Source organism: Oreochromis aureus, linkage group 9, assembly GCF_013358895.1.
Source record: "Oreochromis aureus strain Israel breed Guangdong linkage group 9, ZZ_aureus, whole genome shotgun sequence".
Lineage (NCBI taxonomy): Eukaryota > Metazoa > Chordata > Actinopteri > Cichliformes > Cichlidae > Oreochromis > Oreochromis aureus.
The window spans coordinates 3,652,568-3,667,737 of NC_052950.1; the positions used below are offsets into that span (position 1 = coordinate 3,652,568).

At 41.1% G+C, this 15,170-nt stretch overlaps 1 protein-coding gene across 1 annotated transcript in view; it reads left to right on the forward strand.

The window, feature by feature from the left end:
- Positions 1 to 12,602, forward strand: part of si:dkey-225n22.4 (collagen alpha-1(XXI) chain) — a 56,085-nt gene extending 43,483 nt beyond the window's left edge. Inside the window, exons 26-31 of the mRNA XM_039617208.1 lie at positions 3,877 to 3,909; positions 5,325 to 5,480; positions 5,762 to 5,816; positions 7,153 to 7,347; positions 10,608 to 10,685; positions 11,910 to 12,602. Of these exons, the coding sequence (XP_039473142.1) occupies positions 3,877 to 3,909; positions 5,325 to 5,480; positions 5,762 to 5,816; positions 7,153 to 7,347; positions 10,608 to 10,685; positions 11,910 to 12,097 (705 nt within the window). The 3' untranslated portion in view covers positions 12,098 to 12,602. The remainder of the gene's footprint in view (positions 1 to 3,876; positions 3,910 to 5,324; positions 5,481 to 5,761; positions 5,817 to 7,152; positions 7,348 to 10,607; positions 10,686 to 11,909) is intronic.
- Positions 12,603 to 15,170: the final 2,568 nt, after the last annotated feature.

A 15,170-nucleotide genomic window follows, 5' to 3' on the forward strand; every position in this document is an offset into this window, starting at 1 on the left:
CGACAGTGGCTGAGAATGATAATTATCACAATATTCATGCTCATCATGAGTTGATGTAAACCTACTGCCTGATTGTGATCTCACGCCTCTGTAAGAGAAGTGTTATATGGATTTGTGATCAAGCTCATAAAAGAAAACAATACAGTAACACAGAAAAGAAAAAAGAGGGGAGTGAAACAGCAACAGTGCTTTACACAGTAATAAAAGAATCATAAAATCTAGTCTGGAAGCACATATTCAGCAGCCACTCAGAGAGAGGTGACTAAGCTGAGTTAATATGCCTTGATAAGTGACCCTGGAGACAAACTCCAGGGGCCCTCGTGGCAAAGCCCCAGCCAGCTTCGTTGTTCAGGCTCAAGCTAAGATCCACATTATTGAGGATCACAGTGCCACGGTTCAGATTCTTGACAACAGTGAGGAGGGCCCAGAGGAGACACCGTGTCAGAATAGGCTGAAATACAGACGTTTAACTGAAAATCAATGGTCAGTTTACAGGTTTCGATGGTGTGAACTGGCGAACAAATCTGAAGGTGAAGACGAAAGAGAGAGACAGACAGCAGCTCCAAGACTGCTGGAAGTGCAAAAAAAGACACATTTTACAGCTCAGTCTAATAACTGTAAAATAATGACATTTTACATGTCTAATATGGACTTAACATCAGTCATACATGGAGAAACCTCTTGTTGCTCCGTTAGCAGCTTGTTTCTCTCAGGTTCATTCGTTTCTGTGTAAAATGCTCCACAGATGTAGAATGACATGTACAAACATATCTTTAAAAAAACAAGCAAAAATAACGTGTGAATTTATGTTGACGGACATGTAAAAAAGTCACTACTTACAGACATAGCTTGTTCACATACTTGCTTTGGCAGCTGTGACTTGTCAAAGAGGAAAAAGCAGAAGTATTACTAATAACATGAATAATATCAGCATGTGGAACCTGAAGCAGATAAATATAATTTAGCTACGTTTTTGTTGTTGTTCTTATCGAGACATGGAGGAAGGCCTGCTAGTGATTAGCTCGCTATACAGGAGCTGAAGAACCACTCCCGGGTGAGATGTGAGACATCCAGTTTGCTTTGACTCTGTGAGCCACGTAATGTTTGTAATAAACAAACAATAGGAGCTCTACATATTTATTATAAGAAGAAATCTATTTTTAGATGTAACTGTGAAACACTCCATTATCCATCAGAGAGAGGCGAGAAACAGCTGCAGAGACATGACAGAACAACTGCTAATGCTGAACAGATGGAATTCCAATGTTGTAGTTGGGAAGTATTTTCAAGCTGTTGGCAGTGAGGAATGATCGTTCCTGGCAACAAGGTGAAATGAGATTAGAGAAGCAGGGCAGTATAATAGAACTAGCATGTTTTTCCACATTGCAATTATCATCTTTAATGACTGTCAATAAACACAATAATAAAACATATAAATAAGAATGTTTCCACCTAATCTATGTAACTGAAGCGTATTACTAGGAGCGAGAACAAATGAGTAGCATTCAAGTGTTTATCAGTAGGTATTGATCCCTGAGGCGTTGCCCCTCACGCTCCAAGACAGTACACTTGGAGGTGTGTGTATGTGTACTGCAGTAGCCATGTTGCATCACACTGAGCCACGGCTGTGTGGTTATGCATGCGACACTGGAGACACATGAATGTCTCAGCATGCAGCTTAATGTTCACACTCTGTAATTCCTTAGTGTCGAGAATAGCCCAGCCTCCGTGTGATGTGCACTCTAGGCTAAATGCATCAGCAGTGAATCACAAGCGTGTCACCTCTGAAATGAATTTGACATTTTTGTCTTCAGACACACTTCCTAATTCCTGCTGGCTAAAATAAATATGATTTTAGTTCGAGGGAACAGAGGGTGGGTGTGCCTCTGTTCCCCAAGAGGAAGTGATGAAGCTTTGGTACCTAAGGGAGGTTTCTTGTGCAACATACTATGTCATTGATTAGTCTGTTACTGACCGCACCCTTATTATGTCTGTATTGTGCCCGTGCACTTTATGGCTACAGCTTGCTAAATTAGCTTGCTAGTGTTAGCTGGTGACGTCTGGGTCCAAAACTCCATCACTGATGCTCCAACAGGTGGCATCATGGTGGCTACAATACCTTTCACACACAGTCTGTGGAGTTTCCTGCATACATTCAGTGCTAGCATTTATGACGAAGCTTTTAGTAACAAAGCAGCAAACTTTAAAACCTTTATCTCTCTTGATAGGTTTCACTTTTTACTTGGAGTGACTCTAAATCATAAACATAGTTCTTTAGTAGGACCCTATGTACACACACACACACACACACACACACACACACACACACACACACACACACACACACACACACACACACACACACAGGATGTTACTGCAACAGAAAATGAACATTAGTAATAATGCTATCTGTCAGATTTATCAATAACTTTGTTTACAGCATTGATTCAAGTCAAAATATAAATGCACAGAAGTGGTTTCTGCAACCATAATTATATAAAAGTGTAAAAAACAGAAAAGAATTACGCAATATTTATGTGTGTAGATTTATATGCGGTTTTTGTGATAGCCACAGGGTTAATTCTGCTGAGGATGTCTGGAACCTAAACACATTTACCTTAGTTTGGTGAGTTGAGTAAATGCTGTAGTGGACATTTAGTCTCCCGAGCTGAACATTTTACATTGCTCGACATGTACAGTAATTAAAGATATTGGGTTAGGGTTATTTTTTGCAGTTTTCAATCTTGTCTTTCTAAACTTCTATCCATGCTATAAAAACATTCCCTACATTAAAAAAAGACCTTCCGTCTGGACTCAGCTTTACCAACACGAGACATGGGCTGTTTATTCATTAATTCATTGAATAATTCAATTGAATGCATTTTATTTAACTATTTAATTACGCTAAGAAATGTAAGCTGGAAGCTCTTGCATGCTTATTCATATTAGCTTTATGGATTTGTGTGTTTGGTCTATATTATTAACCTAAAAAATTCTGAAACACTTGTGGACACTGATTGATAACCAATGACAAAGAAGGGTAACTGAAAGTCTTGAATTCTGTAAAACTGAAACCACAAATACTACGAGTCCTTTGACTGGAAAGCTCAGTTATTTGTGTGAAGTGCATCCACACAGTGACTTGAATACAAAGCAACAAAAAGCTGCTGTTTGAGAAGAAAATCAAACGGTTGTCGCTACAACTACTCAGATGACTGAACATGCATGAACATTGCCCAACACCAGCAGTGTCGCACTGCTGGATGCATTCTCCAGTCTTTGAGTAGCAGTGGATGTCTGTAGGGTTTTTGACCTTAATTTCACATTGATTTTCTTCCTGTTACATCAGCAGTGTGGGTGATTGAGAAAGTTCCTTTGGCAGATTGTGCTGTAAGCCCCTGGCATTATGGCTTTAGTAAGGTTTCTTAGAGTTTCTTTCCTAAAATGACTGAAATCAATTACCTGGTCATGAAAGAAAGAGGAAGTCTGGAGCAAAAAGGGAAGCATTTCATGGAAAATGGAACATACCAACCTATCTGTATCCTAGTACTCAGCAGTGTAGAAGCTTTATAGAACTGTGGTTAGCACTGGATTGTGTTTTTAGGGGCTAAGAAATCCACATTTTCATCACATTACAACAAAGAGAAAGAGGTGGGAAAAATCTTTCTAAAATGCATTACAATAACCAACCTAAGATGTTTTGTAAGTCATCGGTTTGACAGAAAAGAGCAGTTCTGCATCAGCAATGCAGAGCAGCTCATGTAGCTTCTCTGACATACTGTCTTTGATGTAAGCAGAAGTTTCTAACTGTCTTTCTCTATTTTCCCCTCCTCTCGTCCTCCCCTCCCTCCCCACTCTCTTTTCTTCTTCCGCCAGGGCGAAGTGGGACCCAGGGGATGGAAAGGAGAGGTTTGTCGAATTAGACTTTGCGGTATTAGATATAATCCATTCTGTCTTATTCTGCACCACAGTGAGAAGGCCTGTCAAGCCTGCATGGCTGCTATAGAAGACTTACAGAGCCAGTACCTTCAGGCCTGTGGAAATCTGGGCCCCCGGGCAGAAATATACATCACAAAAGCACTCTTTCCCTAAGATGCACACATCTGCAAATCAAACACTTACTCTACTGTCTGCAGAATCACAATTTAAGGAGATACAACTTCCCTCAGTCGCTGCCATTTATAGGACATCAAAATATATCTGCTTTTTGATCATTAAAAAAGCAGATATGCGAAGCTTCACTGTTATTCACTGTTTACTAAGAGCTCCTTTAAGACTGTCGTTGCCCGACACCTATATCTGCCAGACCTTTTGCCTGTGCGTGGCACACCTGCAGGGTGACAACAACGGCAGACTATAAATTCTTTGTACTTGTTCCCAGGCAGGTTTACAGACTCTAGCTTCTCTTGACTGACAAAGCATTTGCATTTGTCACCAATTTTGTCAGTTGGAATAACAGATTCGATCAGTTTCAGCTAGCTGAACATGCCTCGACTTTTATTGTTTCCAACTGACTAGATCTAAACTGAGAATACTGTAAAGGGTTTTAAACTATTACACCGTGGTATAGCAGATGTCAGAAGACTGAGGTAAAAGCTGTATGTCTGAGCCATGTGGAAGAAAGTTGCTGTATTAACATGTTTTCACGCCCACGGTTTCAAATGCTGCTGTTTTTGTCAGAGCCACTGCATATCAAAGATTTCATAGACAGGCTGCTGCAATATTGGACTGAATGGAGCAAGGTAGAGAGGAGTGAGTGATGACAGAGCTATTTAACTTTTGGAAAATATTGTGGTTTTGGTTCAAATGTCTTCTCACAACACCATGAATGTTAAAAATCTCATCCTCAACATTGTGCACATGTGGCAAGTTGGGATACTAGTCTCACTACTGCTGGAACAGGTGTGTCAAGCCACCAGCTCATTGCATGTTACTCATAGACGCCAAAGAGATTAGAAAAACGATTTTGACATCCTGGGATTGAGAATGAGTTTGTAGTGTCTGACTGCCGAGCTAACACCGATGCTGATATGCTACGATGTTTTAACTTCTTACATTACAAGTGAAAGGCTTTTGTTGAGGACAAACCTGTGTTTGACACAGGTAACAGTATCCCAGGTAGCATCAAATGGTTTCCTTGCACTTTTACTGTTATTAGCTATTACATAACCTTCCAACCTGTCATAGTATTATTTATCTGCTTATGCAGTTGTTAGGAGTGTTGAGAAAAAGTGTTTAGCAGTCAGTAACTGCAGATATGCATCAGTTTGACTGTTTCTTCCTTTAGAGTGTGACTTTTTTGTGCTCTTCTGTTGCTGCTTCAGAAAGGAGTGACAGGTGATACGGGCCCCAGAGGACCCGATGGAAAGAAGGGTGACATGGGCCACATGGGTGTCATTGGTCCCAGGGGATTTCCGGGACAGGATGGGTCGCCAGGCCACCCAGGCCAACCGGGCCAACCGGGATATCCTGGCAAACCTGTGAGTGTACCTCCTTTCCTATCTGATGCTAACAACCATAGCAGTGAGAATGAAAAAAGGACTGTTGGATGTTGAATGTTGGAGAAAAGACACTTTCCTGCCACACCTGGAGAGATCAGGGTTGGGAGTTACTGTGACACTGCTGTCAGTGTGTGTGAGCTAAATGAAGATGGAGAACTGAACATTGAGAAGATCCACTAAATCTGCAGGCATGAGCCAGAGCATGTTTTCCAAGTCCCAGGGTGGCTTCAGCTGAATCAAAGTGTAATTGTGTGTTCCAGGGTAAGCCTCCCTCAGACGAACATCTTGTAAAGCTCTGCACTGATGTTCTGCGTAGTAAGTATTTGTTTGTTTTCATATCACTCTGCGGTGAATAAACCAAAGCTGCAGCCTGACACAGTTGTCTCAGACATTTCACACAATACCTTTTAATCAATATCCACTTGTTGCAGAAAATTTGGTGAATGTGCTCACTCTAGTTTAAGTGATCTTTTTTGTAAAAGACCGTCTTAAACTCAGAATGAATGTGTTAGTAATAATAAATCACCTCCTTCCTGTTTTTAGTCTTTGATGTAAAGAAGAATCCAGTGATTTTTTCCCACAGCTCCTTTTTTCCCACCCATAGATAATATAAAAGATGGATACTGTAATGTCACCCGCTGGTTTGTAAAGTCCTGTTCTGAAGTCTTGAGATGAGCATTTCCAATGTTGCCATCTCAGTGTTTTGAAACTGGATGTGACGAATGAGGTGTGGATCTGGCTGTGAAAGCATACACTCATGGACACGAGCTGAATAATGTTCTTTCCTGCCTCTTACAATGACCCAAAGTTTCAGAGTTGGTTTAACGTTGGATTCAGTGTAACCTGAAACGAGTATTTCAGTGTTTCCCTGACTTCTGTAGGGTCAAAAGGCTTTTTGTCTCTTAGTGGCCATTTCAAAAATGCAAAATTAAGACAATTCAGCATGTTGTCTGATTAAATCTTATGTTGTCTATGCTATCAGGCTTTTTAACTGCTGCTCACAGTACTGTCTGTCTGCTGCTTTGGGCTAAGCATGTAGTACAAACCTAAAATATACAGAGACTGCCTATAGATTCATATTATAAGACTGAATAACTGCAACCACGAATCTAAAGCTGACAATTACAAGCCGTAGTTTTCGGATTATAAGGCGCATTAAGCAAAACAAAACAGTCAGATTAGTCAAACTTTACTCAGCTCACTCTTCGTGCTTCCTCCACTTCTGTACCATTGATTCATTAATGTGGAATTCTCTGCAGCTGCTCTGTTCCCGTGTTCTACTGCACGACTGACAGCCTTGAGTTTGAAATCCGCTTTGTAAGCATGTCTCTTAACAGGAGCCATTTTGGGGTCCTTATACACACACCATAATATTATGTTGAAGCAGAGTACGGATTACTCCGCGTAACTCACCAAAGTCGTACTAAAACATTTTGACAGATTTTTGAGCGCCGTGTAGCACATAACATCAGTTCGAGGTCAGTAAGCACAACCAGAATTCATACATAAGGCGCACTGTTGATTTTTGAGAAAATGAAAGGATTTTAAGTGCCCTTATAGTGCAGAAAATGTGCTATATAATGTGTGTAACGAAAGCAGGTTTGATGCAGATTGTCACAGATTCTTCTCATGTTGTGGCTGTGCCCTACAGACCAGCTGCCAGCATTGCTGCAGAGCCTGACTCCTCACTCTAGGTGTGAACCCTGCCTGGGTGTGAAGGGTCCTCCAGGTGAGCCAGGAGCACCGGGACCCAAAGGCTCCATGGGAACTCCAGGCTACCCTGGCAGAAATGGCGCTCCTGGTTACCCAGGACCTCCTGGAATACAGGGCCCCGCAGGCCTCAAAGGTTTGATATGACACAGTTTCTTAAGGTACCTTCAGACAGGTTTATGTTATCTGTACACAAAGCTTCCTCTCACCAATGTTATATCTGCTCCATTGTGACAAAAAGCTCCATTCTGGCTCCTCACTCTGATGAAAACAAGGCAATAAGTAACAACACACCATCACAAAGAAGCGATGGGACAAAATTTACGACCGCTTTCATCAACAGTTAAAATCAAAACAGTGTCAATGATGAACAAATTGGATGTGTTGATGTTCACTGTACCCCATAAAACAAGATCATTAAACAAGCGAACATCAGTGAAAGTCAGCAGAGCAAAAGACAACAAATGCTCCACACCCATCTCAGTGAGCTGTCTGTGATTTATCACCACTTCAACACAGAGAGTGGCTAATCAGCTGTGGAAGATACCACTCCACTGCCGTGTAGCATTTTAACTTGTTAGGCCAGCCATGCAGCGACTGTGGAGGAGTCAGAGTTGGGTGAGAACATTACGGTGCCCTGGATGTGCACATATCCAGTGTACAGGTAATTGTACAACTGTCAGTAATAGTTTAATTCATTTTAAGTTTATTTATGTATCACCCATTCACAATTTAGTCATCCAAAGGCACTTTGTAGTTGGATGAAACTTTTTCTGTGGTTCAGTGCTGCATAATCAGGGTCAGCCAGGTTTTTTGCACAGTCAGTTTATGTATGTGGACACTTTGCTGTATAGTTCCTCTGACAGGGAGGTGTGATATTGCATACTTCTGAGGCAAAGCTACAGTGTGTTTATTCTGCTAGTTTGTTGCATGCTTGTCACACTTCAGATCGTCAAATACATTTTAATATTAGACAAAAATACCTCGAGGAAATCAAACTAACCTAACGGAAGTATGACAAATTGGTACAAACCATACTGAGTGGAGACGGCCTTTTTCTTCCTGGACTCTGTAAACAAGGGAATCTGCCAGGAGCCCTTGGTTAAGTGCAGTGTGATAAAAAAGCGAGCTATGCCTAACTGATCCAGGAACTCGTTGACCCGGGGTATGGGATGAGCATCAGACTGTGACACCTTGTTCACCTTGCCGTAGTCAATACAGAATCCTATAGACCACAAGAACTATGGAGCCACACCGTGCACTGTCTGACTCTTCTATTACCCATTTTTAGCATTTCAGCCCTATGAGTAATTTGTATTTTGTGCTCAGGTAACCGATAGGGCCGTGAACGTACTGTCACGCCAAGGCTCTCTGGGCCTGTGTGAAATGGTCATTGCAGACAGGGAATGGTGGAGTTTGGAAAATCCATGTCCCAGTTCATCTCGCTCCTTAAGAGAAACAGTTTGAGCCTCTCTCCATGCTTTGAGGAGGTTGCTATATCTGTGTGGCTCCTCCCCTGACCAACTGTACCACCTCATATTTAATGTCACCCACTCGCCGTGTGACCACAAATGGTCCTTGCCACTTGACCCCACTTTGCAGTTATTTATTTGTAAAAAATGTTTGGAATCATGTATGATTTTTGTTCCACTTCTCACATGTACACCACTTTGTATTGGTATTTCACCTGGAATTCCAATAACATTGATTCATGTTTGTGGCTGTAATGTGACAAAATGTGGAAAAGTTCAAGGGGGCCGAATACTTTTGCAAGCCACTGTAACTTTGAGCTGGAAGAAAAGAGTAATACAAGCACTTTGTCTCCCGGTAAAGATTGCCTGAATACAGTCCCCTCTGTTGTACAGGTCCTGCTGACGTTCCTGGGCCTGGGACAAATTCTCTTGTGACAAACTCCCCAACGTGTGTAGTTTTGCTTTCAGGTCCAGAATATATTGCATTTCATTTTTAGCTGGGCTTGGACCTTCCTCCCTGTTTTCTTTAATTAGGTCCATGTGGCGGGGCGTGGTCTGCGGTGCCACTGCAGGGGAGGCGGATGCACCTGAGTGGCATAAAAAGTCTGTACCGAATCCTGGTTAGTGCTGTTGTTGCTGTTGGTGATGTGTTCAGCTGGCGCCTGAAAAGCTGCAGCTGCACCTGTGTTTGTGAACAGGAACCGTGTGTGTCAATAAAAGAGATGCTGAAAAGCATAGAAACATCATCAGGTCTGCCATGGATATGTTACAGTCCAACATCCCCCACAGCTTTCTGCTGAACAGTAACATAAAGGGAGAAAATCCTGTGGAGGTCTGGGAACCTCCCACACTGCGAACAACAGAGGGTCTAACCAACTATCTCAGTCACATTCATCCTCATAAATGGACTGAAGAGTCATGGATTTCAAAGTCTTATTTAGCCACTCCACCAACTCATCATTCTGAGGGTAGCAGATGCTGAACAGGTTCAGTCCCCAGATTTATGCAGTTCCTTTATTGTGCGAAACATGAATGGTGTACCCTGGTCAGTCAGTATCTCTTCTGGGATGACGACTCGGGAGATGATCTGAAACAGCATCTGTGCCACACAGCGCAGAAATGGTCCGTGCCGGCACTGCTTCAGGATATTGCACTGCATAATCCACCAGAAGTAATAGAAAGTGATATCCACGGCCATTGTGGGGAAATACACTCAAACGGGACCTCCATTAATGATAGTGGGCGCACAGAGGTGAGACCGCCCCAGTAGGAAATCTCCCGCGGAGTGAATTACTAGTGCCGGCAGGGCCTACTCGTGGCTTCTACCTAGAGTCAGCATCGGTCGATCCTGCATCCCCGCTGAGTGCAGCGCAGACGCTACATGCCACTAAAGGTCATGAAGGCATCCCCACACATACCGCAACAAGTTATCAAACCCCAGCAAATCTGTCCCTAGAATTAACGGATGCTTCAGATACGGACTAACTGCAGTCTTTACGCTGTATGTGTTTTGCCTTACTTTTTCTTTGCAGCAGCACTGTGGGATTTCCCCATGCACACATCTAACCTCCATTCACTCTGCCTCCAGGGTCCACCAAACCCTGGGTCTCACTCATCTGGGCCAGTGCCTGAACTGGCTGCAGAAACTGGGAAGGGCGCAAATACTTTTTCACAGTACGGTATACGAATATCTCCCACTGATGAACTCACTTTTGGAGTCAAACTTACGTTGCTGGGAGACCCACTGAACCTTTTGGCATCGTTTCCTTTTTCAGCATGGGAAGTTTTCGTTTGCATGGAAAACAGACGTAAAATGTCCCCAAAACTCAAATTTACAGAAAACCTGGCATTTTTGTTCCTGAAGCTCTCGGTCTGACACAGAATCTAATGTTAGTTTCTAAACACAGACCTATCATATCCCCAGGTGACACGGGACCCAGAGGGTTGAAAGGCAGAAAAGGAGATGGAGACCAGGGACCACCAGGACCACCTGGACAGCAAGGTATGTTTAATTGTGCACATATTAACAATCCAATAACCTGTACACTGACACTATCCTCACTGTTATTCACCCATGCCAGGAATTTTACCTGAGAGTTCTGGAAAATGTGCGAAAGCTCTTAGTAGTGTGGATTTTTAATAAATGCCATAAATATATCACACATGTGAACTTGAATGAAATCCAATTCTTAATCGATAGAGTTTAATATAGTGTCAGCCCACCCTTTGCATCTATAACAGCTTCAACTCTTCTGGGAAGACTTTCCACAAAATTTAGGAGTGCACATTTATGTACATAAAAGTACGTTTATGAGGTCAAACACTGATGTTGGACTAGAAGGCCTGACTCGCAGTCTCTGCTCTATCATGTTGATAGAGCAGAGATGTCTCCATGTCTTTATGTATCTTGCTTTGTTCACTGCTGCTCAGTTATGTTGGAACAGGAAGGGGCCATCCCCAAACGGTTCCCCAAAAGGATGAAATTGTCCAAAATGTTTTGGTATGGTGGAGCATTAAGAGTTCCTTTCAGTGGAATTAAGAGGCCCAACTCCTGAAAACATCCCCACACCAAACCTTACCCTTGGCACAGTGCAGTCAGACAAGTAGCGTTGTCCTGGCAACTTCCAAACTCAGACTCATCCATTGATTTGCCAGATGGAAAACTGTGATTTATCAGAGAACCCGTTCCACTGTTCCAGAGTTGAGTGGTGGTGTAGTTTACATCACTGCATCTAACACTAAGCATCGTGCTTGGTGATGTAAGGGTTGGATGCAGTTGCTCATCCATGGAAACCAGTTCCAAGAAGCTCTCTTTACAGTGTTCTTGAGCTAACCTGCAGGCCACCGGAAGTTTGCAGTTTGGTTGATGCTGAAAACAATTGTTCACATCTGCACGCTGTGCACTTCATTATCTATTTATATTTATACATTTTTCACTTCTGCACAGTTGGTATGGAGCACCCATGATTTCACTGCATGTACAATGACATAAAGGGCTATTCTATTCTATCTGCTGACCCCGCTCTGTCATTTTATGTGGTCTACCACTTTATGGCTGAGTTTTTGTTGTTCCCAACCACTTTGTCATAATACCGCTGTGGACTTGTTGCATTATTTTGTAAATCTATAATCTAACTGACTTGAACGTCCTAATTCAATTATCACTGACCTAAATTAGGCTAAGTACAGAGGTTTTTCTTATTTTAATCTTTCCTTATCACTCCAGGGATTCAGGGTCCCCGTGGCTTTGATGGAATTGGCCAGCCGGGCAACCAGGGAATCCCAGGCAAACCGGGTCCACCAGGAGATCCTGGTAAAAGGGGTAGCCCAGGACTTCCAGGGGTTTGTGACATCTCTATGTGCTATCAGACCTACAATCTCAGGGAACACTACAGCAAAGGACCACACATCTGATCACATGGGAGTGAGAGAGGTTGCTTTTGACTTGGCACCCGCTGCTGACACCTTTAAGACAGAGATATCTGCAGCCAAGGCAGCTGTAACCTCATGAGCTGGTATAAACAGAAATAGGGAGGGCATTGATTCATCATCACTGAATTCATGATCAAAGAGGGTCAAGCAGGCTAGCGTCCAGATATTTTAAACTTCTAAAGTTTAAATAGTGAATTCTAAATCCTGATTGAGTCAGATGAACACCAAGAGCTGTAACTGAGTCGCATTGTTTTTGTCAATGTAAAAGGCAAGAAGGCCAGGAATCTGAATAATAATAAATGTGTCTACCTCCTTGTTTACCTGAATTACTGTTTAAGTTAATGATACAGAAGGCAAATATGATTAATACCCTCAATAAATATGTATAACATCTATTAATTAAATCATGGGCTAATGTGACAAAAGCATCATTACTATAAACTGCATATTAAAATATTAGAGAAATAGAAAAGAATCAGATCTTATGCTGTGCTTGGAACCTCTGCTTTTCAACTGAGGATCAGCCAGTGAGGTTATTTCTGCCGTCTGTGCAGCTCGGCCTCTGAGAAATGATACCATCTGCAAAAAGTGCAGCACCTGCCGCGATGATGAATTAGGATCTGTTGCGGGTTGTATGGAACACGCCATTTTCACATGATTATGTTGTGAAAAGGTTAGGTTAACACTTTGGTCAAACTTATGAATCTAAACAAAGTTCAAAAGTTCATAACTGATAAAGATCTTGACCTCCTTCAGGTGCACAGTACATGTAATCCCTAAAGGTGGAAAAACATATTTATGTCATCTTTTGTGCACAGATACCACAGTTTGTTCTAATCCAAAGCTGTGACAGATGGTTTGTTTGTTTTTGTTTTTATGACACCTGTCACTGCTTTTAATCTGTCATATTTGTTTTCTTGTTTACCAGTATTATGTGTTCACTTTGCATTCCTTTTGTGTTCATGTGGATTACTACTTTCAGGTGTATATTTTATTTAAAAAGCAAACTCTAATTGTAATATTGCTGCTTAAGCCACCTTCAAGTGTAAAGGTCATCCATGTCTTCAACATTATCCATCGTGTTTCTGCTTTGGATTTCTTTTCTCTATTTTAGTACTGTTAAAATCATTAATTATCTCTAGTCACTTTCCTTTTTTAATCATTTATTTTGCCTTATAAATTATACAGCTTTTTTTTTTTTAATCTTAACAGTCTCCAAACACCTCACAGGGCACAATCCATCACATCCTTTTAATTTGAAATTACTGGAGGAAGTGTGGAGTATTAATTTCAACCTGAAAACACAAAAACAAAAACAGATATATGATTCGGACTCACAGCAGCCTGAGTAGTGAGTACTGTAGTATTATTAATATTCAAACACACCCTTATAGTTGAGAATTAAAAACAAACTATTTCTAAAGATAAAGCTAAGAATGAGAAAGTCGTGCAGTGTTGGCAAAATTTAGCACAGGTCACATGGAATGTACTGATAAAACAGGTACTATCTATATCGTGGTCTGCAAAGATATATTATTGCAGCAGTGAATATATTTGGCAACATGTTGCTATTTAGATTTTTTTTACAAAAATGAAACGCCTATAACAGTGTTGGAACAGAAAGTTATGATACGGAGGCAACTTGCAGACAGCAGAACAGTATACATGTTATTTTTAAATAGGTTTTACTTTGTCAATGCATACAATGTCTTTGTATTTAATTTCTTCATATTTGGAGAAAACACTCTCGTTTACTGTAGACAATCACAATACTGCATCAATCCCTAAGTAAATTCTGTAAGAGGAAATGTCTCTGTGACCTCATGAAGCTAAACTTCTTACCCTCATTATGCAGAGTATCTATAAATATGTGAACTGACCAACCTTTGGTCCCAGGCTCAGTTGGAGCAGCAGCAGCAGTTTTTTGGACTTCAACTTTGGTTTCATTTCCAATCTCAGAGGCTACCACTCGGTTAATGGTTACCACAAACATCCCAGTGTTCCACAGAATACTTTTTAGGCTTTTCTTGAACAGCGTCACAGTCACTGAGCACAAGACTGAGCTGAATTAGCCGTGTTTAGTCGTCCTACAGTAGAATCACAATGTGAATAAATTCGTTTTACAATCTTATGTTATTAATGATTTTGCGATACAGTACAAAACATAGCATTTTAATGCTAACAGGCTAACTTTCGAATACTCCTTTTATTGTGTTTTTTTTATCAACAAATTCTCTCCATTCTTTACCCAACTGAAAGCTAACAGTTAACTCAACAAAATGAATTCAGCTGTGTGCAGAAACAAGTGGGAAGGTGGAGCCTAATAGGGCAGTTTTATCAGATCCAGGTAGAGGGACTTAGCATGATGCAGCTTATGCTTGCTAACTGTTGTACACAAAATTCAGTGAGCATTCTCACACAGGAATAATCAGTGAAACAATGAATGCAAGTACTGGGACACAATATGGTAATTATTTTTTCACACAACATCTCCGTCAGCATTTGTACAAGGTGTTTGTTTTCATAGGAAACGGCTCCCACAGAAGAGTATGGTTAGGATTGATAAGGCATGTTATCACTTGTAGACTGGAAGTAACAGAGCAACTCTCTCTCCAGGGTTTACAATTTAGGAAGCCAATTTCCCAACAAGTCTGTTGTTTAAGATTTTTAATTTTTCACTTGTCAGAATAAACTTGACAACATTCATATGACTGCTGCGAGTGGGGATAGAGTAGAGTTAAATTGAGTTTTTAAAACTCCAGCAATAAAATCTGACCAGTGCCTTCACCATGATGAACGACTTTTAAAACATCCAAATTCATTTTTGCTGAAAAATTAGTGTCTACAACAAGTGAGTCCAATATCCATTAATATGTGTATATGCTATAAATAGATATGAAAGTGGTTTATCCTCATTTCCCTGTAAATGAAAAACTTTTACCCATTTGTAGAAATAAGGAATCTCTCAGATTAGAACATTTAAATGCAGCTATTTTGCATTCATTGGTTTCCACTGAGTAATATGACATAAACATTAACATAATGTTAATAAGTT